This window comes from Rhinoderma darwinii, chromosome 4, assembly GCF_050947455.1.
Source record: "Rhinoderma darwinii isolate aRhiDar2 chromosome 4, aRhiDar2.hap1, whole genome shotgun sequence".
In the NCBI taxonomy this organism is placed as follows: Eukaryota; Metazoa; Chordata; class Amphibia; order Anura; family Rhinodermatidae; genus Rhinoderma; species Rhinoderma darwinii.
Genome location: NC_134690.1, coordinates 379,970,310 through 379,998,242, shown reverse-complemented (window position 1 = coordinate 379,998,242; position 27,933 = coordinate 379,970,310). Strand labels below are relative to the sequence as shown.

The following is a 27,933-nucleotide window of genomic DNA, read 5'->3' as shown; positions in this document are numbered from 1 at the left end:
TATCTATCTATCTATCTATCTATCTATCTCATATCTAACTATCTATCTATCTATCTATCTATCATCTATCTATCTATCTATCTATCTATCTATCTATCTATCTATCTATCTATCTATCTATCTATCTATCTATCTATCTATCTCATATCTATCTATCTATCTATCTATCTATCTATCTATCTATCTATCTATCTATCTATCTATCTATCTATCTATCTATCTATCTATCTATCTATCTATCTATCTATCTACTTATCTCATATCTATCTCTCTCTCTCTCTATCTATCTAATATCCAAAAATGGTGACAGCACACTGCGAACACTAATGCCACCTAAACACTAAATATAAATAAATATGCATTACTGCTGAATCTACTTACAATAGGGAGGTGCTTAGTGCACATTTTGATCAAGTTGTGTGAGGCCATCTTCCATGACAAGGCGACCTCTGGGTCCCTAACTAATGCTGCTCATACACCCAGAACTGGGACTAAACCTACATGGTAGGAACCAGCATTAAACTAATTAAAATCACCCAGGGCAGAATGGGACGAGTGCAAGATCAAAAAATGGAGGCAGTTACTAACCCCACATGTATGCAGTACATAAGAGACAACTAAATTTGATCAGCACATTCCAGCAAAATGATACAAAACGTGTATACAGGTGCAAGGAACCTTTAGGGCACGTTCAGACGTGGCAGAATTTTTCCGCTGCAAATGTTGGTGCAGATTTGGGGCAATTACGCAACGAATCTGCACCAACATTTGCATATTTGACAGGTAATTCAGACGTTGCAGATATCGCAACGGACTTGCCACAGATTTCAGTTTTTGCATTGCAAAGGCTGAAATCTGCAGTGAAATGCCGCTTCTTCTCCGCAATGGAAAGAGCATGCTGCGGAGGGAAAATTCTGCACCGCAGCCTGATTTCCGCACAGTTAATTTCTGCAACGTCTGAACTAACTTTCCACAAAATGTATAGAAACAAATGTAAAAAACGGCTGCTGCAGAATTCCACTGCGGACTGTCCTCAGCAGAATTCAACAGCAAATCCGCCACGTGTGAATGTGCCCTAAGACTGCAAACAATAGAAATATCCAAAAATGGTGACAGCACTCTGCAAACACCAATGGCACCTAAACACTAAAAAGAAATAAATATGCATTGCTGCTAAATCTACTTACAATAGTGAGGTTCTTAGCGCACATTTTGATCAAATTGTGAGAGCCCACCTGCCACAATTTGCTATCTATACATGTATGTTCATCTGTTTCATATTTATTTTTTATATATCTCTTTGTATCTATCTATCTATCTATCTATCTATCTATCTATCTATCTATCTATCTATCTATCTACCTACCTACCTACCTACCTACCTACCTACCTACCTACCTACCTATCCATCCATCCATCCATCCATCCATCCATCCATCTATCTATCTATCTATCTATCTATCTATCTATCTATCTATCTATCTATCTATCTATCTATCTATCTATCTATCTATCTCTCACATCTCTATCTATCTATCTATCTATCTATCTATCTATCTATCTATCTATCTATCTATCTATCTATCTATCTATCTATCTATCTATCTATCTATCTATCTATCTATCTATCTATCTATCTATCTATCTATCTATCTATCTATCTACCCTTGTATACCTGTACATGGTTGGTCTTGTGGTACAGGAAGCTTGGTTCTTCTGCCAGTCTATCTATCATTATATTCTTGGTTTCTATACGTTGACATGTGATTCATATACAGTAAGAACTCTGCACGGTGACACAGATCAGCCACACTTACAACTACAAGGTGTCTGGCCAAGGAAATAAGCGCTGACCAATCAGCGCTCGTCTCACAGCGTTAGCAGCCAATCAGCCGGCGCTGTGGACCAGAGTGGGAGGAGTGAGCAGCTGCGGGCTGAGAGTTGTTGCACAGGAGGCACAGTTGTCACCCGCGTGTGATCTGCTACACGGACCCGGGATTCCCTACACTGTGTAATGACATATTATGGCTTCTCGGCTGTCCCAGTCTCACCTGAAGCTGGAGGCGGAGATTGAGCGCTGCCGGGCTGAATGCCAATGGGAGAAGATTCAAGTTCTGGTCAGGCAGCTAGCACCCAAGGTCCAGGACAACAGTGGTGAGTGGCAATTCATATAAACGGATGGTGCACCAACTAGTGAGTCTATACTACAACTCTTATCCTCCTGCACTGGGAGTTGTAGTGTGATCAGTGTTGTAAGGAGTCAGGCAGGTTTTGTAAGTGCAATAAAAGATTCCAGTCTCAAGGTGAGTTACATGGGAGCAGGTGACTTGGCATAATAATAACACAGCCACTTCCATGACATGATTGTGTAAATATCTGAGCTCAGATGCAATACAGGAAGTTGAAGGAGGTGTAAATCAGCACAAGGAGGTTATTATACAGGACTGACAGCATCTTCAGCAGGACCCTGAGTAACTTCCTGAAAATGATGGGTGTCATTTATACTGAGCAGAATGACTACAGAGCGGGACAGATGTTTACCCACTGTATCATTTCACCGGTGTAGACATAAAGGTCTAATGAGTATTCTGTTATGTGTTCATTATTGGAACATTAAATATCAATAAAATACTCAAAAAGTTGTAAAACTTTCTAAACATATTGCTTTACTTATTATGTACCGATCTCAAGTCTGTATTATAGCCAGCGAGCTGCGCATCAGATTTCTGCTGGTTGCTAATGGAACCTGTCAACAGCTTGTCAACAGACACAACCCTTACCTGTCACCTTTCCTGACATGTCTGTTTTAGTAAATACTTGTATTCCCCATAAAATAACAATTCTCTCCGTTTTGCCATTCCTCTGTTATTCCTCCTAGAAATTTATTAATAAATTATCAACTGGGTGTTACCATTCCTTCTTGTCAAAGAGGTGTGTTCCTACATAGTCTTACTCTTTCAGCACTGATTGGACATGGTCAGTCTGTTTAGGGACACCTCCCAACTGGTAACCGTTCTGGGAAAAGATGCTCCAGGTAATATAAGTACTGTGAAACATCCCCAGAAGACCACCCGTTAAGCACAAGGAGGTTATTATACAGGACTGACAGCATCTTCAGCAGGACCCTGAGTAACTTCCTGAAAATGATGGGTGTCATTTATACTGAGCAGAATGACTACAGAGCGGGACAGATGTTTACCCACTGTATCATTTCACCGGTGTAGACATAAAGGTCTAATGAGTATTCTGTTATGTGTTCATTATTGGAACATTAAATATCAATAAAATACTCAAAAAGTTGTAAAACTTTCTAAACATATTGCTTTACTTATTATGTACCGATCTCAAGTCTGTATTATAGCCAGCGAGCTGCGCATCAGATTTCTGCCGGTTGCTAATGGAACCTGTCAACAGCTTGTCAACAGACACAACCCTTACCTGTCACCTTTCCTGACATGTCTGTTTTAGTAAATACTTGTATTCCCCATAAAATAACAATTCTCTCCGTTTTGCCATTCCTCTGTTATTCCTCCTAGAAATTTATTAATAAATTATCAACTGGGTGTTACCATTCCTTCTTGTCAAAGAGGTGTGTTCCTACATAGTCTTACTCTTTCAGCACTGATTGGACATGGTCAGTCTGTTTAGGGACACCTCCCAACTGGTAACCGTTCTGGGAAAAGATGCTCCAGGTAATATAAGTACTGTGAAACATCCCCAGAAGACCACCCGTTAAGACGACCCCCGTCCAGACAGAATTGTGTTATGACCGATTTTCCCCACTATTACAGTCTCTTAAAGCTTCCCCTCTACAAGCAGACCACACTATTCTGACCAAGGACAGCTTTTTTGAGCAAATTGTTCAGTGGGAACTCCTTTGAAAAACCGCAACTTGGACTTACATGCGCTGTAAATTATCTGGATGTGGATGCAGCCCGCATCACTAGATTAGAGGGACGAGGAGGAGCATTTCCAGCACCACGGCGCATCATAGGAAAGAAGAGAGGAGGAGGGAGGCTGTCATAGAAGGCGAGGAGGCTGCAAGCGTCATGTTGCACCTAGCAGCTTGTAGTATTTCTCAGCAAAGGAGCCTGCAGACTGCATCTGGAGTGTCAAGAATAATAGTGAGGGGGGATATGCAGAGTGGAACCTGACTGGGATCTAAGAATGAGGGGAGACATGCTGGTATACTGTACTGTATAAAAATGAGAGGGGAGCCATGCTGGGGATTATTAATGAGAGGGGAGCCATGCTGGGGATTAGGAATGAGAGGGAGAGCCATCCTGGAAATTAGGAATGAGAGGGAGAGTAATGCTTGGCATTAGGAATGAGGGAAAGCCATGCTGGGTATTAGGAATGAGAGGGAGAGCCATGCTGGGGATTAGGAATGAGAGAGAAAGCCATGCTTGGGATTAGGAATGAGAGTTAAAGGCATGCTGGGGATTAGGAATGAGAGGGAGAGCCATGCTGGAGCCCAAGCAGAAGAACCATGCTGGGTAACAAGATTTAGAGGGGAGCCATACTCGGGCCTAGGAATAAGAGGGGGGGGGGCATGCTGGGGACTAGGAATGAGCGGGGAGCAATGCTGAGGACTAGGAATGAGAGGGGAACCACGCCAAAGTATGGTGAATTTGATCTACCTACAGATTCTCTGTTCTAGTATCAAAATGTTTCCTGCTCATAAATTCTGAAAATACATATATAATGTATAGTAGGGAATGGCTATTTGTGCAGCGCACTACTATATTAGTGTAGGCTCACCAAAGAAGGACGTACATTTAAATGGAAAAAGGAATTATTTTCATTGATAAACATATATATTTTTGCAATAAATAGTGTGATATTTCAATACTTCTAAGCAGGTATTTCCTGCTGGTGTCTGCTTCAGCCCTGTTTACCTGGCTTCTACCAGCTTCCTCTCAGACTGGCATTACCAGCTGCCGGCACCAGAGTCTGTTTGTTTTACTTTAATCAAACATGTCTCAATAACTCTTCAAGCTTCAGACACAATGGAAGTCATTTCTTCTGAGCTTCACCTTTAATGATAGCATGGATCACCTTCTCAATATTTCACACATGGCAGAGCTGTGTGCATGGAGGCAAACAGAAGCATGCGCAACCGTATTGTGCCACCATACAGTGCCATATTAAGGACACATTACTCCCTAAAAAAATACCTCCAAATTACGCCGTCTGATGGAACATGCACCTCCGTTTGCCTCTGTATGAAATAAGAGGCATACTCAGAGGTTGTACAGAGCAGTAATACTGTACTGTACTTATAGCGTACCTAACTTTTCAGATGACCTTTCAGAATAAGTTGTCATATGTGTGTACATAAGGAATAACACTTTATCTGGCCATTATATCCCTTGTATTCTGCATTTTTAGTAGTTTTCCCCTCTGTAGGCTCTATCACTACTGTAATGGCTATCATGTCTTCTTTACACTGCAGACATAAAAGAGGAGAATCCTGCTCTCCTATCGCTATCTATCACATATATAGAAGTTGCAGCAGCATGAAGGACATTATACAGCAATAATGAGCAGTGTAGCTGGGAATCCAGCACTGGGGTGAGATATAACACTTACCAGGAAGTTGCAGCATGTTTGTGTGCATTCTTCTTACTCTGCTCATGCTCCCTCCTCCCTTCTCCTTGTTTTGGCTATGTGTTTGTGTCTGTGTCTCTCTTCTCCTGCTCCTTTTTCCTCCTACCCCCTCCCCTCTCCATAGACTTCTATGGGCAGTGTGTCTGTTGTTTTTTTTTCTCTCTGCTCCTTCCTCTCCTCCTCCCCTGACCATAGACTTGTATGGGTAGGCAGTGAAGAGACATCCCACCACTTTCTACAGTCCTTCAATTCTGCTCTGTAACTAGGAACGGATTTTGATTGACACCATGGGTGGACAGCAGATTACAGGAAGGGAGACACCTAGTGGCTAAATTTTTAACAGTAAGTAAATTACAGAGTTGATTTATATCAAGTATACTATTAGATTAGCATAGGTTGTTTGAAAAGTTAGTGTCCATTTAAGGACTATGCTCTCCTCCCGGAGAAGGTAAACCACTTCTCTAGTGCCACCTATTGGAGGTAGCTTCCCTCTAAGTCAATGTCCGACCCATAAAAGAACCTTGATATCCATAGTCGTGTTTCAAGACTCTTTTATGGGTCGGACATTGATTTACAGGGACGCTGCCTCCAATAGGTGGCACTAAAGAGATGGTTTGCATAGCCCTTAATGAAACATTGCAGGAAGGTGGAGACACCTCTTCTTCAGTTGTCCCTTCATTTTCTGCTTTGCCTGGCCCTACATGTTTCAGCACTGGGGACTGGTGTTTGTCCATCATCCTCTCTGTGCTGTCTGTGTCATATTCTTCAATATGAGCTATGCTTAGTCTTAGGGTTAGCTCACTCGGTGGATTTTGCGTAGCGGCTCCTGCCGCAAAATCCGCCGCGGAACTAATCCTGCCGATGGTAGGATGGATTTCTCCCTCCGATTTACATGAATGGTAGGTTCAGGCAGGAATCAGCCGAAGATCGAGCAGGACGCTTCTTTTGCCCGTTAGCTGAAATGATCAGATAGCTGGAAAAAGAAGTGTCCGACTCCCATTGAAATGAATGGGTGGCGGAATCCGCCTGCAAAATTCCTCTTTGTGAACATACCCTTAAAGTGGTAGTCTAATTAGGTCAATCTCTCCTCAAATCAAAGGCCTTCCCTGGTAATCAGCTGATCGCCACGGATCTGGCTACTGAATCCCCTAGCAATCATCTGACAATGCCATGGAAAACTGAATATTATATTTCCCCCTTTAATTGTAACATATGGGGTTGTCAAGAGCAGGAGCTTCTTTTTCTAGTGACTCTCAACATTTATCCTAACAGGGCATGTGGCATGTGTCCCTGAAGGGACGACCCCTTTGACCCCTATTTATATACTGCAGTATATAAATAAAATGTCAAGGCCGACTATCACTATTCAGTCTACTATTGCTTTAACTTTAATTCCCCTGGATAGATTTTCATCCTAATAAAATGGATATATAACAGAACATTGAGGTGACAGCTTTATAATATACATATAAGTTTTATTTGTTTACTTTATGGCATGTCACCAGACATTTTATTGTCTGATTTATTATAGATACTCTTTTTAGATGTTGCCAAAATCTCATAAACTGACCAGTCTGAGCGTAACGAGTAGTCCGAGAAATATAAGGGCTCTTCCTCACGACCATAGTTTTCTTCAGTGTCCTATATATTTTTTTGCGGATAGCATACTCAACCATTCACTTCTATGGGTGGGGCCATGCACTTAGCCGTTTTTGTTTTTTTTGCAGATCTGTGTGTCCGTTCCGCAAATGATAGAACAGGTCTTATTCTTGTCCGTAGTGTATGGTTTCGCAAAATAAACAGACAGCACACGGAAGCCACTAGGATCCTTGTTTTGCGGTCCCGCAAAATGGAAACAGTCGTGTGCATGATGTGTTAGTGCCAAAGCAATCTGGAGTATCGGCAAAAGTATTCAATCAGTTCTTATCACTACAATATAGTGAGGGATTATTAGGACTGGCGTTTCATACACCAGTGTAAATATAAAGACATTTTGAGTAAGATGCGACACATTTATTAGGAGGCGAACTGTAGCCTTGCGCCATCCATTCCCTCCTTCCTATCGGACATTAAATAAAAAAGAAGTATTCTTACGTCACCGCTCCTCTTCTTCCTTCCGGGTCCCCTCAGCATGCTTCATTATATATAATGTACTGACGCTGCCCGACGTCAGGACCTTGTATGAGCCGCAGCATGCTGAGGTGACCCGGAGGAAAAAAAGAGGAGCGGTGAGGTGAGCATACTTTTTTATTTATTTTTCTGATGGGGGATAGTCTGATGAAGGGGCGCGGCACGAGACCTGGCATGGGCCTCTACCTTGCTATGCCACACAGAGTGAAATATACGCCAGCTCCATTCCACTGTAATTTACGCCAGTTTTGTGGTGTCAATTATGAAAAAAAAATTGTCCCGTTTGGAAGCCATGCAACACAAATCCTACCTTTTGAGAAGCCACGGCCACCGAAGCCATGCAACACAAATTGCACATTTTGGGCCCTTTTGCGACTTTTCTACAACAGAAAACTAGCGTAGAAAGGTTGATAAAAAGGACACTGAAGATGAAACATAAAACAATACAGCAAAAGAAACATATTGACATAATGCTGTTCAAGCTATTAGTATGTGGACATTGATGTGGATGATGGAATTATACAGTGTGACTGTGACAAGGCTGAAATGACAGAAAATCTTGTCATAGGGAGACTTTACACAGGAATATGATAGTAAAAAAACGTTAACGTGCAGTAATGGAGATTTTATATAATGTTTTTTCTTAACTTCATTCATTCTTTGTAGCAACAAGGCAGAGCTTATATATTTAAAGGGGTTATACGGTACTGCAGTATGTGAGTACACTGCCTAATATACATTCCGGTCCCCCGTCACGCTGATTCAGAGATTTTTATAGATTTTTAAAGCGCTGTCGGGAGACCGGAATTCTAGTTGCACAGCCTTCTTTGATGACGATTCGACTCTTTGTCATGTGACCGATCCCGCTGTACTCCATGGACTCGCTGTACTACTGCTACTGTTTGTACATGGAGTTCAGAGGGGTCAGTCACATGACAAAGAGTCGAATCGTCATCAATGAAGACATTAAATGCGGCTGCAAAGGATTTGCCAGGCACAGCTTCTTTATCAACGCCCATAGGTAATCAGTCTGCACCTGCTTCTAGGTCTGTGAGACTGACTCCATCTTCCACCACTCAGGATGGCAGGCTAAGGCAAATCCTGACACAGCCGCATTTAATGTCTTCATTGATGACGATTCGACTCTTTGTCATGTGACTGACCCCTCTGAACTCCATGTACAAACAGTAGCAGTAGTAGTGGGAGAGCCTATCGCAGCCTGGCCAGACGGAGCTAGCTCCCGCCCTCTGTCTATTTATACCTGCCTTTCCTGTTCCTCTTTGCTTGTGATTCTTCTCTGTTGGTTTCCTGGCCCTGCTGCAGCTTCTTGTACTATTTGTCCCTGCTTCATATTGACCCTGGCTTGTTCACTACTCTCCTGCTCTGCGTTTGGCACCTCGTACACTCCTGGTTTGACTCGGCTCGTTTACTACTCTTGTTGCTCACGGTGTTGCCGTGGGCAACTGCCCCGTTTCCCTTAGGTTCTGTGTTCCCTTGTCTGTTTGTCTGTCGTTCACTTATTGAGTGTAGGGACCGTCGCCCAGTTGTACGCCGTCGCCTAGGGCGGGTCGTTGCAAGTAGGCAGGGACTGAGTGGCGGTTAGATTAGGGCTCACTTGTCTGTTTCCCTACCCCCATCATTACAGCGGCACGCACATGTTTTTTATCTTATGAGCTTGAATACTTGTCCTGTTTTGTAAGTATGCAATAAAACTTGCGTGACGAACATTGTGTTGTACGGTATTGCACTATTGTTCTCCTTCTTTCCCTACTGGTGACATAGGTTCTTTCCAGATTGGAAGACGTCGATTTATCGACTGCATACATGTGGAACTACTAGTACCATCGGTGCCATCTATACTTACACTAGTTCGTGGATTGTCTGTCGCTACCCACTGAAACTCTTGTTTATATAAACTACACGTTGGACTCACTTTGCAGTGCCGTTGAGCGGTAAAAACGTTCCTTTTTTTTCACAATGTATCTACATTTGTTCGGATAAATGGCGAACCCATTCTTTTCTATGGCCCCATGCACACGACCGTGGTTTACATGGATCGGTGTGGGGGCCGCAATCCAGACCGCAAAAGCGCAGGACACGTCATTTTACGGTCTAGATTTGCGGATTCACTAATACTGGTGAATTGTTGTGGATCCTTGAGTCCGGATGACACACGGATGCACAAGAAGTTTTTTTTTTCCGGTCCGACGGATCGCAACGGACACGTGGTTTTGCAGACAAAAACCAATACGATTGTGTGCATGAGGACTTAGGCTACACGCACACGTTTCATAATTCGGTGCAAAAAGTACAACCGCAGATAAACGTAAGTAATTCTGCAGGTAAAGGCTGCACTCAATAGTGTGTTTTTTATACGTTTTACATTTTGATGTGGAAACAAGTGCAGATTTTATGCTGTGGCTTATAGTGCGTTTTTTTATAAACTTGTCAGATACAATTCTGAAACGGAAACGCAAGCTAAATTGACATGCTGCAGATTTTAAAATACACACCGCAGGTCAATTTACGTGTGGAAATATTCTTCTACGTGTAGATGAGATTACTTGGGATCTCATCTACATACTGTATAAGGCCGGGCTTCCACGGGTTTGATACGCTGTATAAAAACGATGCAGCGTATCCGACTTGGAACCTGCAGCACATTCCGTCCGAAACACCGTTGCGGTTTTTCAGGCGGAATTTCCGCTGCGGAAAGCAGCGTAGAAATAACAAAAAGAAAATGTTCATACTTAACACGGCCGTTGTCATGGTGATGCGTCCCTCCTTTCCCATCCTGTCCGGCCTCTCTGGATGACGCTACAGCCCATGTAACCGGTGCAGCCTGTGATTGGCTGCAGCAGTCACATGGGATGAAACGTCATCCCAGGAGGCCGGACTGGAGGAAGAAGCAGGGAGAACTGGGTAAGTATGAATTATTTTTTTTGGGAGTTGCGATTTTTCCAGCATAATCGCCGTGATTCCGCTGCAAAAGACGCAATTCTTGGCTTTCTGTTGTGGGTTTTCCATCCCCATTGAATTCAATAGGGAAAATTCGCAACAGAATAGCAACGAAAACGCAGCATAAATTGACATCCTGTGGATTTACATTCCGCACTGCAGGTCAATTTATTAATGTTCTAGCTGAATTTTTTTTCCGCAGCGTGGGCATGAGATCTTCAAAATCTCATCCACTTTGCTGCTACTGTAAATGCTGTGGAATTTCCACGCAGAATTTCTTGCGGAAATTCCACAGTGTTTACGCTACGTGGGAACCCGGCTTTATGCTGCGGATTTGCTGCAGGAAAATCTGCGCGCCAAATCAACATGTAAGGGGCATTGTGTGCATTTGGCCTTGGGCTGTAGAGTGGCCACTCTGCGTATACTCTGGTTTAACCCCATAAAGGCATTAAACACGCGTAATAAAAGCGTCAAATGTCTCATGACGTTGCCACTTTCAGAAGCCTTTTTAGGGCACTATGTATCTTTTATATCTCAGTAGAACAGTAGATGTGATGAGCTCTGTAGAAGTCTGTGTTGGTGGGTGGAAAATTCCGGTTGGAGTGATGAATATATCTAGAAAAGATCTGGGTATCAGTGCCAAGAGTATTTCAGTGAATGGGCACATGGTAACATCTCCACCCATTGGACTTCACGTACTTGCCTAGGGGCACCTACATTGTAAATCTGGCAGTGACTATGTAACATGTGGAAGCACGCAGTCTGTGTAGATAAAACCTTTTTTTTCTAAAAGATAATTCCAATGTTTACCCATTTTTTACTTCTATTAGTTTCTGGAAGAGCTGAGTGGCAACCAATATGCCACCATTACAGCTCCCACAGGGTTTTGTCACCCAGCTTTCCCAGTCTTATGAATGGCACATTTGTCTAAGGCCTAATGCGGAGAGTGTGCCGCCGAATGGTTCTCCAGGTTTGGAATCCAACAGAAAAAGCCCTCCCTGTGAAATGACATCCGCGTGCATGAGGCCATTTTACACCTCTGTACAATCTTCGATGGATCCCATGAGAAAAAATACTGCCATGTTCTATCGGATGCTGTATTATGGTTTTCGTATTATGGTGCCATATGCAGGCAATTAGAATGCCTCTGGCTCTGTAGTTCGGAACTGTAGGGACTATTATGTGCCGTCACAGAAGCTCTGTACATGAGGCCGTATTTTGCAATGATACACCTCCAATCCCATATTGCTGTATAGGTAGAAATGATTGCCATTTAGGATTCTGGGAAAGCTGGGTGACACCTTTTATGAGAGTTTTAATGGCAGCCTTATTGTTTTGTCTCCCTTCTTTCCCGAAAGCAGCTAGATAGAATTTTTAACAACTTAGGGTAAGTCCACACCAGGCGGTTAGGCCGCGTGGGAAAAACGCAGCATTTACAGTAGCAGCAAAGTGGATGAGATTTGAACCAAACTCATCCCCATGCTGCGGAAAAAATCAGCTCTGAATACTTGCGTAAATTGACTTGCAGTGTGGATTTTTAAATCTGCATCATGTCAATTCATGTTGTGGTATCACCGTAGATTTGTTGCAGTCAAAATTCGCAACAAATACCAATTATTTCAGATTTTGCTGCGGATTAGCTGCATATCCGCAGCCAAATCCGCAAGTACAAAAATGACTATACTCACCTCCCCCGGCGCAGCCACAGGAAATGGTCCCTGACCTGTTCTTTGTACAGCCGGCCTCCTGTGATTACCACTTCAGCCAATCACAGGGAGTATATGGGAGTATAGTCTTTTTTTCCGACTGTTTTCCACAGCGGTACATCCGCCCAAAAATCTGCAACAGAATAAGCAAGAGTTGGTGCGGATAATCGGGCGAGTATCCTAAGGCCATGTTCACCTAGCATTTTTTCAAGCGTATTTCGGAGCGTAAAACGCTCATATTAGGCTCCGAAATACAGATAAATACACTAAAAAATGTAAAATCAGCTCCAAAAACGCCTGAATTCAGAGACTGTTTTCTCTAAAAATCAGTCTCGTATTTTTCAGCTTAAACATATGCCGTGTAAACATGGCCTTAAGGGGATTTTTCACATTTTCTTTAGGACGTACATGTTAGTTTCACCGATTATAGTCCCAGTAGCTGTGCAGTACTTACTATGGAAAACATGAGACTCGTCGATTTTTCCAGGCTTCTCGAGGTATAAACATCTCTTGGCTGAGTCCTATTTTTTTCTTATTTTTTCTTTGAGGAAAGCAGACGGAGTGAGTTCACATGTTTTACATTTGGAAGCTGTGGATAAACTGGGAACTGCTGTGGAAATATTTTTGCACGTACAGGGAGAGCAGTAATAACAGTCTGATGAATGAATCCGCGGCCTGTGAAGGAGTGATTCGTGTGTAGAGCTGTCATGGGAAAGATTCAGACCAAAATTCTCAAAAAAGTTTTAATTTTCTTCACAAATCCCTCACAGCGACCAATGAAGGGGGATTTTCCACGCTTTTGCTTGGGATTTTAAAGTGTGTAAACAGTCCATTGACATCAGTTGATATATTTCACCCTTGATCCAATGGCAGCATTAAATTTGCAATATAAACAGTGACTAGGTTGAGTGAACTTTGGATATTTACACGAGCGGTGATCAGTTCATTACTCTGAAACGCCCTGCCCTTCTTAACTCCTATTTTGCCAGGTAAGGGCCCATCGAATGACATTCTTTGTGTTATCTCCTGGTATTTTTGACTGTTTTTATTTTATTACTTTTGCATTTCACAGATTGCAAAGTTTGTTTTTGTTGCCGCTTTTTGGGTACAAAGTACATAATTCTAAAACCAGAGAGCTAGAGCAGATTTTAAGGACAGGTTGGATAGCTCCAAATATAAAAAACACAGAAAACTGAGGAGTGTCATTGAATAGGCAGCATTACCATCTAAACTCAAGGTGGCCCACCACAGGGGCAAGGGATTGGGAAGGATTAGGCAGTTGAGGTTGCAGAGATCTATCTTGCTTCCCCTTATGTGTTTGAATGGAGCAGTTTTGAAATGGCAGCCTATTCTTCTGATCATACAGAATGGAGCAGCAGTCAAATGGCAGCCTATTCTTCTGATCATACAGAATGGAGCAGCAGTCAAATGGCAGCCTATTCTTCTGATCATACAGAATGGAGCAGCAGTCAAATGGCAGCCTATTCTTCTGATCCTACAGAATGGAGCAGCAGTCAAATGGCAGCCTATTCTTCTAAGGGTATGTTCACACGGCAACGCAAAATGTGTCTGAAATTATGGAGCTGTTTTCAGGCGAAAACAGCTCCTGAATTTCAGAAGCTTTTACAAGTGCACGCGTTTTGCGCGGCGTCCATTACGGACGTAATTGGAGCTGTTTTTCAATGGAGTCAATAAAAAATGGCTCCAATTACGTCCCAAGAAGTGACATGCACTTCTTTGACGCGGGCTTAATTTTACGCGCCGTCTTTTGACAGTGATGCGTAAAATTAAGGCTCATCGGAACAGAACACCGTAAAACCCATTGAAAGCAATGGCCAGATGTTTGTAGGTGTAATAGAGCATTCTTTTCAGGCGTTATTTGAGGCGTAAAACGCCTGAATTACATCCGTAAATAGGCCGTGTGAACATACCCTAATCCTACAGAATGGAGCAGCTTTGAAATGGCAGCCTATTCTTCTGATCATACAGAATGGAGCAGCAGTAAAATGGTAGCAGCAATGTTCCCTCTTTTGCACAAATTGGACCAAATGTATTAAAATGGTTCACTTGGCATAATACATTTGGTGCAAATACTATAGTGCTTGAAAGTTTGTGAACCCTTCCGAATTTTTTATATTTCGGCGTATATTTGACCTAAACCTACATCAGATTTTTATACAAGTCCTAAAAGTAGATAAAGAGAACTAAATCAAGCAAATGAGTCAAAAATATTAGACCTGGTAATTTATTTATTGAGGAAAATGGTCCTATATCCCTCTATGTGCTCCATTTTTATGGTGAAATTTGGTTAATAAATTTCCCCCATTTGTTTTTTTTCATATAAGGGCCCTCTGCTGAATGTATAAACCAATATTTATTATCTTATTTTTATGTCCAATTAAATATAATAGTAACATTTCCTGTCATTTTAGCTCTATACTTGAAAAAAATGAAAAACTTACTAAAAGCTTATCCTTTTGTACTTATCTCCTTAAAGGGGTTGTCCCCTGTCGATCAGCTGTTTTCTGTAGATCCCACTTCCCCACCCCTGGCAATCACATCTACCCCTCCAGCTGCATATGACCCCTGCAGTAGCATTACATGCCAGCCATCCAAATAAGGGCACCATGGCTGCCCGACAGGACCTTTTGACTTTAATGGGTTCCGTCGAGATTTCGTCAGGGTGTCCGTAGTTTTACCGGAAACAATAGCGCAATTAGCGATTGGTGACGGTCTCAGTGCTCAGACCCCCAGCGATCAAAACTTCTGACATGCTACTATGACGTGAGAAGTTTGTGGAACGTTTCGTTACCCTTTAACATAAAAAAAAACAGAGCTTGTACAAATATCATCTTGTTCATATCCTTTTGTGTTTTAATAGTATGGTGCACTGTCTCTTGTAGTGGAGTAACAAGTTTCTGTTTGATGATACAAAGTTTGTGTTACATGTGTTGCTATTGAAACCTGCACCAGCAAAATGTAGCAAATAGTTTCACACATGAATCGCTTAGTGCTATCTGTGAGAGCGTACACTCTGTATGGTATCCGTGTCCCCCTCTCTGTACAACATTAAGGGTCAGTTCACATGGCGGATCTTGCATGGCAGATCCCGCCGCAAAATGCGCCGAGGAATTATTCTTCCTCACATTGACTTCAATGGGGGTTTGGGCGGAATCCGCCCGAAGATTGGGCAGGACGCTTCTTTTTCCCGCTAGCTGAAAGAATCAGCTAGCGGGAAAAAGAAGCGTCTGACTCCTATTGAAATGAATGAGAGGCGGGACTTTGCAGTGGAATCCGCGGTGGATTCCACCGCAAAAGTTATGCCAAGTGAACAGGGCGTAAGGCCCCATTCACATTGCGTTTCTGCTATCCGCCAAGCGTATACGTTTTCTTTATAAAAACGTGGAGTATTGAAAACGTGTAAAAACGTGTACCATTTTCTGTTTACGTCTGTGTTTTTTATAGCGTGTACGTTTAGCGTATACTCATTCGTCGGTATAGGTTTCTGTATGTTTTTTACCTAAAAAAAAGTATACTTTTTTTTTTAACGTGAACACTGATAGAAAAAACAAAACAAAAAATAGATAGATTTACTGTATGTAAACAGATACAAACGTATAGCATTCGGTTTGATACGTTGTCCATTGAGATCAATGCTAAAAAAACGTCACGTTGCGAATATCTTTTTTTGAAGTCCAGAATAGCGTAGCAGACTACGCTTTTCAGTACTTTCAAAAAACAGTATCCCGACGTAAACCATGACAAACAGACCAAACGGATGCTATTTTGGTCTCCGTTTGACCCATTATAGTCTATGTATACGCCGAGCTACAAGTTTCAATAATTTTTTAGTGTTTAAAAACGTATTCGCTCAGCGGATAGCACAAACGCGATTCTAATGTATGGCCACAGTTATTCGCTGCTGGAGGAGAGATGGTCTCCCCACTGCAGTGCTTCTGGTGCAGCAATTAATACTCTGAGCTTTCCCTGAATTTATCTGTCCCGAATCTATTGCCGGGTTCGTCCTGACATACATTTCGCTGACGTCAGTCAGCTTCTTCTAGGGGCGGGATTGGTCTGATTCTGGCGTCCTTTAAAGGCATACTTGATTGACATCTTCTTTAGTCAATCATGAGCCTACTTAGATTAAAATTGTTTAAACATACGCTACCGTTGAAAAGTTTAGGGTCACTTAGAAATGTCCTTATTTTTGAAAGAAAAGCACAGTTTTTTTCAATGAAGATAACATTAAATTAATCAGAAATACACTCTATACATTGTTAATGTGCTAAATCACTATTCTAGCGGCAAATGTCTGTTTTTTAATGCAATATCTACATAGGTGTATAGAGGCCCATTTCCAGCAACCATCACTCCAGTGTTCTAATGGTACATTGTGTTTGCTAACTGTGTTAGAAGGCTAATGGATGATTAGAAAACACTTGAAAACCCTTGTGGAATTATGTTAGCACCGCTGTTAACAGTTTTGCTGTTTAGAGGAGCTATAAAACTGACCTTCCTTTGAGCTAGTTGAGAATCTGGAGCATTACATTTGTGGGTTCGATTAAACTCTCAAAATGGCTAGAAAACAGCCACTCGACAGTCTATTCTTGTTCTTAGAAATGAAGGCTATTCCATGCGAGAAATTGGCAAGGAACTGAAGATTTCCTACAACGGTGTGTACTACTCCCTTCAGAGGACAGCACACACAGGCTCTAACCAAAGTAGAAAGAGAAGTGGGAGGCCCCGCTGCACAACTGAGCAACAAGACAAGTACATTAGAGTCTCTAGTTTGAGAAATAGACGCCTCACAGGTCCTCAACTGGCAGCTTCATTAAATAGTACCCGCAAAATGCCAGTAACAACATCTACAGTGAAGAGGCGACTCCGGGATGCTGGCCTTCAGGGCAGAGTGGCAAAGAAAAAGCCATATCTGAGACTGGCTAATAAAAGGAAAAGATTAATATGGGCAAAAGCACACAGACATTGGACAGAGGAAGATTGGAAAAAAGTGTTCTGGACAGACGAAATAAAGTTTGAGGTGTTTGGATCACACAGAAGAACATTTGTGAGATGCAGAACAACTGAAAAGATGCTGGAAGAGTGCCTGACGCCATCTGTCAAGCATGGTGGAGGTAATGTGATGGTCTGGGGTTGCTTTGGTGCTGGTAAAGTGGGAGATTTGTACAAGGTAAAAGGGATTTTGAATAAGGAAGGCTATCACTCCATTTTGCAACGCCATGCCATACCCTGTGGACAGAGCTTGATTGGAGCCAATTTCATCCTACAACAGGACAATGACCCAAAGCACACCTCCAAATTATGCAAGAACTATTTAGGGAAGAAGCAGGCAGCTGGTATTCTATCTGTAATGGAGTGGCCAGCGCAGTCACCAGATCTCAACCCCATAGAGCTGTTTTGGGAGCAGATTGACCGTATGGTACGCAAGAAGTGCCCATCAAGCCAATCCAACTTGTGGGAGGGTCTTCTGGAAGCATGGGGTGAAATTTCTCCCGATTACCTCAGCAAATTAACAGCTAGAATGCCAAAGGTCTGCAATGCTGTAATTGCTGCAAATGGAGCATTCCAAGACGAAAGCAAAGTTTGAAGGAGAAAATTATTATTTCAAATAAAAATCATTATTTCTAACCTTGTCAATGTCTTGACTATATTTTCTAGTCATTTTGCAACTCATTTGATAAATATAAGTGTGAGTTTTCATGGAAAACACAAAATTGTCTGGGTGACCCCAAACTTTTGAACGGTAGTGTATACCTTCACGACCCTCGGTACAGTGGATAATTATTATTAAACACAGAGGAATTGGGACTTGAAATCTCTGGTGTTTTTTACATGCGTTTTAAAATGCCGAAAAAAAAGTGTGTGTGAAGGAGGCCTTAGGGTACGTTCACACAGGGCGGAAACGCTGCGTAAAAGCACACAGCGTATGCGCCGCACGGAATTTTGGTGCAGTTTTTCATCCGGAATGTCCGCTGCGTATAACTGCTCAGAAAAATAAAATGAATACTTACCATGGCCACGCCTCCCTCGACATCCTGATGTCATAATGCGCTGGAGCCCTGGGATGACGTTTCCCAATCACAGGCTGCAGCGGTCACATGGGATGAAACGACATCTGCTATTTGTTGTGGGTTTTTACCTCCCATTGAATTCAATGGGGAAATCCCACAATAAATAAGCAGCAATTACGCAGATACAATTGACATGCTGCAGATTAAAATACAGCATGTCAATTTCTGAGCGGGATTTTTTCTCTTCACATTTATGCAGCGGGTGGAGGAGATTTATTGAAATCTCATCCAATTTACTGCTACTGTATTATGCTGCAGATTTTCTGCAACTAGATCCATTGTGGAAAATCCGCAGTATTTACGCTCCGTGTGAACTGACCCTGCCAGGTTGAAGTCAGTAGCTTGACAAGGAACATTTGCACCGTTAGGAGGAAGTGCTCGCTTACAGATTAACAGAATAAAGCACCTCTTTAACTTTCTAATTTGCTCAAATGACTTTTTTTGTTTTCTTTTATGGACCGTGTGTGAAGTCAGTTAGTTGTAATGTTCCGGGATCAGATCCTTCTTTATAAGGGAATTCAATTTTTTTTTTGACGTCTGCCTTAACTCTTGTCTTACAGATGACTTTACGAACCTGCTGCTCGCTGAGGCTCTGCTGGAGCTCTCTTTAAGGGACAACGTTGCCAAACTCAAATACTCCATTCCATTAATGGAAAGCAAGGATCCAAAACTTCATCAAGCCAAGAAATATCTAACAGGCATTCTACACAGAGGCAAATTACCAGTAAGTTTGTTTCACTGTAAACCTGTGATTTTACTAGGGTGGGTTGTGCCTATTTTTACCTAAATTGTTTAATATTCTTCAATGTGTCCTGTCATCATTTCGTCCAAATTTCTGCAAGCTCTGCCAGGAGAGGTGTTAGTGAATGCTCCGGCTGCAAACTTTTCTTAGTTGTTCTGTTTTCTACGACTTGTTGAGGGGGAGTGTATTATTGAGGAGGACATGATTCAGGCCATAGGGCGTAGTCTGACCGTGTAAGACATGACATTTGTAAAATTTACAATTTCATAATATACTGTGTAGAAATGTAAATATGTCATTCAAGTTGCATTGTGCATTCCTACAATTTAGGGCCTGTTCACATCAGCTTTGGTTTCCGTTCATGGGTTCCGTTGCAGCTTTCCGTTAAAAGAACCCATGAACCGAAATTCAAACGGAAACCAATACTTCCGTTTGCATTACCAATGATTTCAAATGTAATGCTTCCGTTGAAAATGGTTTCCGTTTGTATCCGTTCCATAAAGTTTCTGTTTCTACGCTATTGCTTCCGCGAAAAAAAAAATATTAAACCTTACAGAACGGAGATGAACGGAAACCATTTGCAACGGAAGCATTACCATTGAAATCAATGGTAATTAATGCAAACGGAAGCTATGGTTTCTGTTTGCCTTTCCGTTCACAGGTTCCTCCGACTGAAAGCTGCAATGGAACCCATGAACGGAAACCAACGCTGATATGAACAGGCCCTTTTAGTATGACGTGATGATACTTATGCCCCAAAGTCATTTACTCTGCTGACTGAATGGTTTCATCACATTTCTTGCATTATTGGACCTTAAAAAATTGCAACGACAAGTTCCAGGGGTAAATTCATTATATGAAGAATAGTGTGTATTATATACCTAATTTTATCTTCTATCTTTTGTTACTTCCCTTTTTGTTATCTCCAATAATTTAAGTATTGTGCTTGCTCTGGGGTTGCCATGGTAGCATCAAGATACGAATGCTGTGTATTAACTTAACGTCATGTGACCTCCACATAAAAGAACACATTAAAAAAAGTGGAGGTCATTTGACAGGCAGTCCATGCACAGAAGTGTTAGGCCTCGTCCACATATGCGTTGGAGGCTCCATTAGGTACAGATCTGGTCGAAATTACCGGAAACAATAGCACAGCATGCTATTGATTCCAATAAAGCCACAGACACCCCGACGGAAACTCGACAGAACTTATTAAAGTCAATGGGTTCTGTTGGCCGTCGGTGGTGTCCGTAGTGCAATGGAACCGGTGTGTCTGGTATTTTCGTCACTCGGCTCCTATAATGGAGCAGAGCAACGGAAATACTGAACGCAGATGTGAACATAGCCATCTTCTGATGCCACCATGGGAGCCCCAGAGCATTGCCTGCGAATGCCCCAAAACACCAAGAAACACACCTTTTGCCATGCTAGAGTAAATGCTACCTGTCTGGCCATCAGTTTCATGGAAAAGTCCCACAAAAATCGGTACTGTTTGTAACTATGTTGATATTTTCATGGGACAGAAAGCCTGGTTACTAGTGTCCATTTCACACAAGGTTAAGGAGGATATGACTCTTCTAGAAATGATTTGGACAACCGCTATTTGTTAGAAGTGGCCTCTGACGACTATCTGATTGAGGGGGTCCTACTAGTAGAAGCCCCTAAGATTAGTTGTAATCACCTGGACATACAACAAGCTGGTCCTTATTTCCAGGGTGCCCATCGAAAGCAATTGGCCTTCTGAATAATCCACGCATTCGCCTGGTCGACTAGAGGAGGACTGAACATGGGACTCCCTCTAATACATTCTTATGGATAGGAGTTTTTAACCAGACACAGTGTTTATTTTTTTTCTCGTACATTTTCTTTGAGTAACTTATCCTTTCCTGCACTAGGCCAAGGTAAATGAAAGCTCATGTATGGTGAGTAGGCTGAGGTTTTACAGCATGTATTAATAGTCAGACTACGTGGGTGCAAGTCTGTTGCTTTTTAGAAAGGGTTTAAACATGGTTCCTATCAGAGGCAGCTTGCGTGTACCGATATATCATCATCAGTTTGTGTAGGAGGTCATGGGACTTTGCAGTGATTTGGCACCTAGACGTGCTGAGGGACACTATTTCTTATCTGTCTGTGGCTGCCTACTTGTCTCCATTCCTTTCCTAACATCATAACACTGACCCTCCCACATGCCGCCCTAAAATCATTACAATAATCCCATGTAGGGGCACAACAAGTAACCATGGGCCCACTCCACCATGACCACTATTAGTAACATGTTGAGAATTGAAAGGCAATGATCCCTATCACTTTGTCCTCTTAGTCTTTCTTCCTTTCCTTGGTGTCTCGGTGCTTTGCCTTCTCACGGAAAGTGCCCCTCACCTCCGAGTCTCCCTTTGACAGTGGAGGCACCCCGTAACCTGCTACTCCAGTTTCCCTTGATCTGTAGTTAGGTTACATTTGGTCATGTGAGAGAGAAGTTGGCCCCCTCAGTTGCTTGGCCGATATGCCTACTACACTGGTAGTCATGCCCTTGATGCCATGACTGGACAGGTCATTGGATCATTACCTCCCACAAAATGAGCACACTCCCCTCCTGCTGCTGTTATCATTAGCTGTTATCATTACCATATAGTGACAGGTTATAGGTTGTTCTATACCTGCCCACTTCAGGTCACTGTCTCTGTTATCTGTACCCTTGTTCTCATAAACATGATCACAAGACTGGAAAGGTCACTGCTTTCCACAAAACCAACACACTCTTCTCCTGCTGGCGGATTATTCTCAATATATGTGAAATGGCAGGTGGTTGCTTTTGGTATGAAGACTGTTGGGAATATCGTTGGGCATAGTAAAGGGCATTCTCCACCAAAGCTTGCTTGAAGGTTAGATCTTTGGAAACTTTGGAGAGGTGAAAACAGACTAAATCTGAACAAAGTTACACATTTTATATTTTGTTAAAAGGATTGTTACTTACAATAACCTATTCTATTCTGCAGCCTCACTACATGACAGAAGCGCTCTTGTTACTGGGGAAGTTGCATTATTGTGAAGGAACTTACCGGGATGCTGTCAGTATGTATGCCAAATCAGGATTTGAGCACCTATCCTTAGATGATGAGCCTCTGTATAAGATGCGGCTTTTCGCAGAAGCTTATGTTATCAAAGGTAAAAACTGTGCATATTGCAGGAGAACACTTTTATAAAGAGACTATATATTGTATATGTATTCTTAAAACATAAACTATTTATTGTATACTAAACTCAAAAGTTCCATGTTTTGTTGTAGATGTCTCATTTAAAGAGCAACTCCACCCTCGATCACTTAATGTTGCACATTTGTACCATTGGTTCTCATTCACATTGCATTTTCTTAAAGGGGTTATGTCGGGAACAAAAATGATTATCCGTGTAGTCACTGCATTATGTGATACACTCACTAATATACATTCTGGTCCCTGTCGCGCTGATTCTGAACTTTTCATAGATTTTTATAGTGCTGCAGGGGGACCGGAAGTCTAGTTGCAAAGCCTTCTTTGATAATGATACGACTCTTCGTCATGTGACCGACCCCGCTGTACTCTATATACAAGCAGTAGCACGGCGAGTACATAGCGTACAACGAGGTCGGTCACGTGACGCAGAGTCGTATCGTCATCAAAGAAGGCTGTGCATCTAGATATAATTTTTGGTCCCCACATAACCCCTTTAAAACTCAATTTTTGGAGCAGCACTATATTATAATGGGCTGTTCACGTCACATTTTAGTTTGCCTACATTTGAAGTATACTCCCGTCCCAACATATACGTTAAACGTAAGCTTTGACGTATGCCTAACAGTGGCATCCGTCACCCATTGGCTAAATTGGTATCCGTTTAATGGATACGTCATAAAAAGCTTTTGTAAAGCTCACAACGTATCTGTTTAACAGTTGATAGTGATGGATTCCATCCGTCGCCCATAGGCTACTATCTTAAAATAATTTCCATATTTAACATATACTTTTTTTACTGGACTCTGCGGGATGGAATAGGGTAGTATACTATTCCTTACCTTTTTTATTTGCGATATTCTGACGTATACTGGCCTGATGGAGGCCAAAAGGAAACTCTTTTGGCTTCCAACTGACAATGGAGCCCCATGGACGCTTCTTTAGTGTGTACGTAGGGAGATTTCTCGATGTACACAATAAAAGTTTAAAAAAAAGCGTTATGTGAACAGTCCCTATGTTGCTCTTCTCGATTAGGATTTTTTATGGTTTAGTGACTGCAGAGGGTTCTGTTGTAGATACTCAGTAGTTTTTTTAGCCTTCTCCCTGCAGAAGAACATTTTTTGCGGCATGCACAGGTTGAAAAACAGTGGAGTGACTAGCCAGGTATCAGTAGCTACTCAGCAGTTTATTTTATGGCAACCCCCAATTTTGTCCAAAGTTGATGACTCAATTGTTTCCTGTGCCTCCTACTGCTCCTTGTGCTGGCAGCAGCAGTGACATGACTATAGAAGAATTGGTAAGGTATATCAATTTCAGAGTTTTTTATTTTAATGTTTTGGATCCCCCAAAAATAATAATTTGAGCCCTGGAAAACAAATTAAAGGTAATGTATCATCAGAAAATGACATATGATTTAAATCAAGTTTTTATTATAAACATATTTTTTTTAATTGTTTGGTGGGGTTTTTCTTTTTTTATTTGACTATCCACATGAAAAAAATCTTGAAACATTCCAGTTTTCACATTGGCAACTAGATCAGAAACATTAATGCTGACATTTCATGTCTTCCGTGGCTCACTTGTCAGCATTGCTGTATAGACTGGGGGAGAATGAACAGAGTCTTCTCATTATCTTTAGAGGATAGGTAAGTTAATGACAGCTCTGTTGTACTGCTGGAGGCCTAGATAAGGAAGGATATCAGCATTATTTACCATACACCCCACTGGTCTTTTGGGAAGGAGCTGTACTCCATCACTCCCTAGAGACTGTAATTACCTTTGAAATTTCTCTATTCATTTATCTGCCATAAAGCATACACACTCTGCTGCATTGTGTATACAGACAATACAGGAAGGAAGTATGTGTCTCTAATATGGCTGCTGCCAGGAAAGCTTTTGAAAATAAAAAATACTTGCAACATTTAAAAATAAATAAATAACAAACACATTAGGCTTCGTTCACATCTGCGTCAGGACTCCGTTCAGCTTTCCGTCGGAACGGAGCCCTGACTCACTCAAACTGAAGCCGTAGGTTTCCGTTTCCATCACCATTCATTTCAATGGTGATGGATCCGGTGCCAATGGTTTCAGTTTGTCTCTGTTGTGCAAGGGTTCCGTCGTTTTGACCGGATGAATACCGTAGTCGTATTGCACAACGGAGACAAACTGAAACCATTGGTATCCGATCCGTCACCATTGAAATCAATGGTGATGGAAACGGAAACCTACGGTTTCAGTTTGTGTCAGTCAGGGCTCCGTTCCGATGGAAAGCTCCGACGGAACGGAGCCCTGACGCAGATGTGAACAAAGCCTTATTTCTCCTCTATAGACTTATATTAAACAAAATTAAATTAAATAATTAGGACATTTTCGTTTAAATATTGGTGGTCTGCAGAAGTGACAAGGTAGATCTGCTAGAGCAAGACCTGTCCATTCTAGAATGCTTAGTTTTGGCTCTTGTCCTAGTACTAATTCATTCATTCATTCACTCATTTCTTCCTACATTACCTATAATGTTGCATGTATACTATACACAGTTAGGTCCTGAATTATTTGGACAGTGACACAATCTTCATGATTTGGGCTCTGCATGCCACCACATTGGATTTGAAATGAAACAACTGAGATGCAATTGAAGTGTATACTTTCAAGTTTAATTCAAGGAGTTGAACAAAAATATCCCGAGAAACGTTTAGGAATTGCACCCATTTTTCTACACAGCCGCCTCATTTCAGGGGCTCAAATGTAATTGGAGAAATTAACATTACCATAAATAAAGACTTTTTTTTTTAATACTTTGTAGAGAATCCTTTGCAGGCAATTTGACTGCCCGAAGTCTGGAACCCATGGACATCACCAAACACTGGGTTTCCTCCTTTGTGATGCTTTGCCCGGTCTTTACAGCAGCGTCTTCAGTTGTTGCTTGTTTGTAGGTCTTTCTGCCTTAAGTTTTGTCTTAAGCAAGTGAAATGCAGCTCGATCGGGTTGAGATCTGGTGATTGACTTGGCCATTGCAGAATATTCCACTTCTTTGCCTTATAAACTCCTGGGTTGCTTTCGCAGCATGTTTTGGGTCGATGTCCATCTGTACTGTGAAGCGACGTCCAATCAACCTTGCTGCATTTGGTTGAATCTGAGCAGAAAGTAAATCCCTGAACACTTCAGAATTCATCCGGCTGCTTCTGTCTTCAGTCACATCATCAATAAACAGTAGTGACCCAGTGCCTTTGGCAGCCATGCATGCCCATGCCATCACACTGCCTCCACCATGCCACCACACTGCCTCCACTATGCCATCACACTGCCTCCACCATGTTTTACAGAGGATGTGGTGTGCTTCGGATCATGAGCCGTTCCAAGCCTTCTCCATACTTTCTTCCTCCCATCATTCTGGTCCAGGTTGATCTTAGTTTCATGCTGTTCCAGAACTGGGCGGCTTCTTTACATGTTGTCTGGCAAAGTCTAATCTGGCCTTTCTATTTTTGAGGCTGATTAATGGTTTGCACCTTGTGGTGAACTCTCTGTATTTACTCTCATGAAATCTTCTCTTTATGGTAGACTTAGATACTGATACACTTACTTCCAGGAGAGTGTTCTTCGCTTGGGTACATGTTGTGAAGGGGTATTCCTTCACCATGGAAAGGATTCTGCCATCATCCACCACTGTTCTCTTCCGTGGACATCCAGGCCTTTTGGAGTTCACAAGATCACTAGTGCGCTCTTTGTTTTCAAGAATGTAGCAAACTGTTGATTTGGCCACTCCTAATATTTGTGCTGACTCTCTGAGGGATTTCTTAATTTTTTTCAGCCTAACGATGATCTGTTTCACTTGCATTGAGAGCTCCTTTGACCTCATGTTGTGGGTTCACAGCAACAGCTTCCAAATGCAAATGCCACACCTGGAATCAACTCCAGACCTTTTACCTGCTTAATTGATGATGGATTAATGAGGGAATAGCCCATGCATCCCATTAAATAGCTTTTGAGATAATTGTCCAATTACCTTTGGTCCCTTGAAAAAGAGGCAGCTACATATTAAAGAGCTGTAATTCCTATATCCTTCCTCAAATTGAGATGTGAATACCCTCAAATTAAAGCCGAGAGTCTGCACTTTAAGCCCATATTGATTATATAACTGAATATACAATATGTTTTGGTAAACAGCTAAAATGCCAAAACTTGTGTCACTGTCCAAATAATTCTGGACCTAACTGTATATGGAAGTGCTCTTTAAAAGTGACTTTATTAAAATGATCTTACTGTTTGGAATGCTGTTTTAACTCAAACTTCTTCAGCAAGACTCAGTTAACTATTTGAAGGAGAACGTTCAGGGAATCATTTGGCCGTTCCACAGTTTTTTGTACATACGTTTTATGACCTGCTTTTATGACCTGCTTAGTATAGGCGGAACAGATGCCTGAGCTCAGGCTTACATATAAACGGTTATAAATATATACTATTTCGATGTTTACATATTGTACAGTATACGGCACCATCAAATATTATGCCTGATATTTACGATTAACAGGTTTTTTTTCCCACCATAAAGTTTTGTTGCATATTGATGGACATGCCATACAAATCTGATCAGTTGGGGTGCGACCATTTGGAATCCACACGATCCTGAGTATGGGATGCCCAGTGTCTGTTCCTGGCTGAGTAGTGTCAATGTGGATATGTGGACCCCTATCATTGAAATTGTTATGTGAGACCCAGGCAATATGCCATAACAGTATCATAGATTCTTATGATATTATTAGTTTGGGCCATTAGACCTGTGGTCGGACGGGGATTTGCAGTCGTAATATGGGCGCAAAATATTAAAGAGAGCCTGTCAATAGGTCATATAAGTTGAACTGGTTATCTGACCTGATGAGTGCTGTCTCCCTGATTCCAGCGTTGTTTTTTTTCCTGGTCCAGAGATACGGCCCACTGTTGTGTTGACTCTCTATAGGAAAATTTGCTGTAGTTAGCCAAGAGGATGGAGCTGGCTTCCCTGCCTCTGATGCTGACCAATCAGTGTGAGGCAGCTTGAGGGTAGTTCATGCCCTGTTGGCTAACTTAAGCAATTTAGCTGAGAGTTACTGTGGCTGCAAACATGTGGTGCCAATCAGGTTGGGAGATGCCATTATTAGCTTACAGCGCTTGCTGAATCGCTTATTTATTATTGGAAATAATGGCTATTCTTTCTATAACGTAAAGTTAGACAATTTTGCAATATACTTTATGTATTAATTCCTCATGGTTTTCAAGATCTCTGCTTCCTGTCATTTAATAAGAACCTTCATTGTTTACTTCCAGTGGATAAAGGTCTGTGCTGGTCATGTGATGGACACACAGGTGCACGGCTCGTTACAAGACACACGGATAACCATAATGTAAAGGATCTGCAAGGCACAGCTTCGGGGTTAACTCCCTTAATTAATCAGTCAGCACCTGAATCTACATCCCTGAGACTGACTCCAGCTTCCACCACTCAGGCTGGC

The 27,933-nt window shown here is 41.9% G+C and overlaps 1 protein-coding gene across 1 annotated transcript in view; it reads left to right on the top strand.

Moving 5' to 3' along the window:
- Window positions 1-1,942: 1,942 nt before the first annotated feature.
- TTC7A (tetratricopeptide repeat domain 7A) overlaps window positions 1,943-27,933 on the top strand; it is a 293,419-nt gene continuing 267,428 nt past the window's right edge. Inside the window, exons 1-3 of the mRNA XM_075863204.1 lie at window positions 1,943-2,154; window positions 19,057-19,220; window positions 22,235-22,403. Of these exons, the coding sequence (XP_075719319.1) occupies window positions 2,025-2,154; window positions 19,057-19,220; window positions 22,235-22,403 (463 nt within the window). The 5' untranslated portion in view covers window positions 1,943-2,024. The remainder of the gene's footprint in view (window positions 2,155-19,056; window positions 19,221-22,234; window positions 22,404-27,933) is intronic.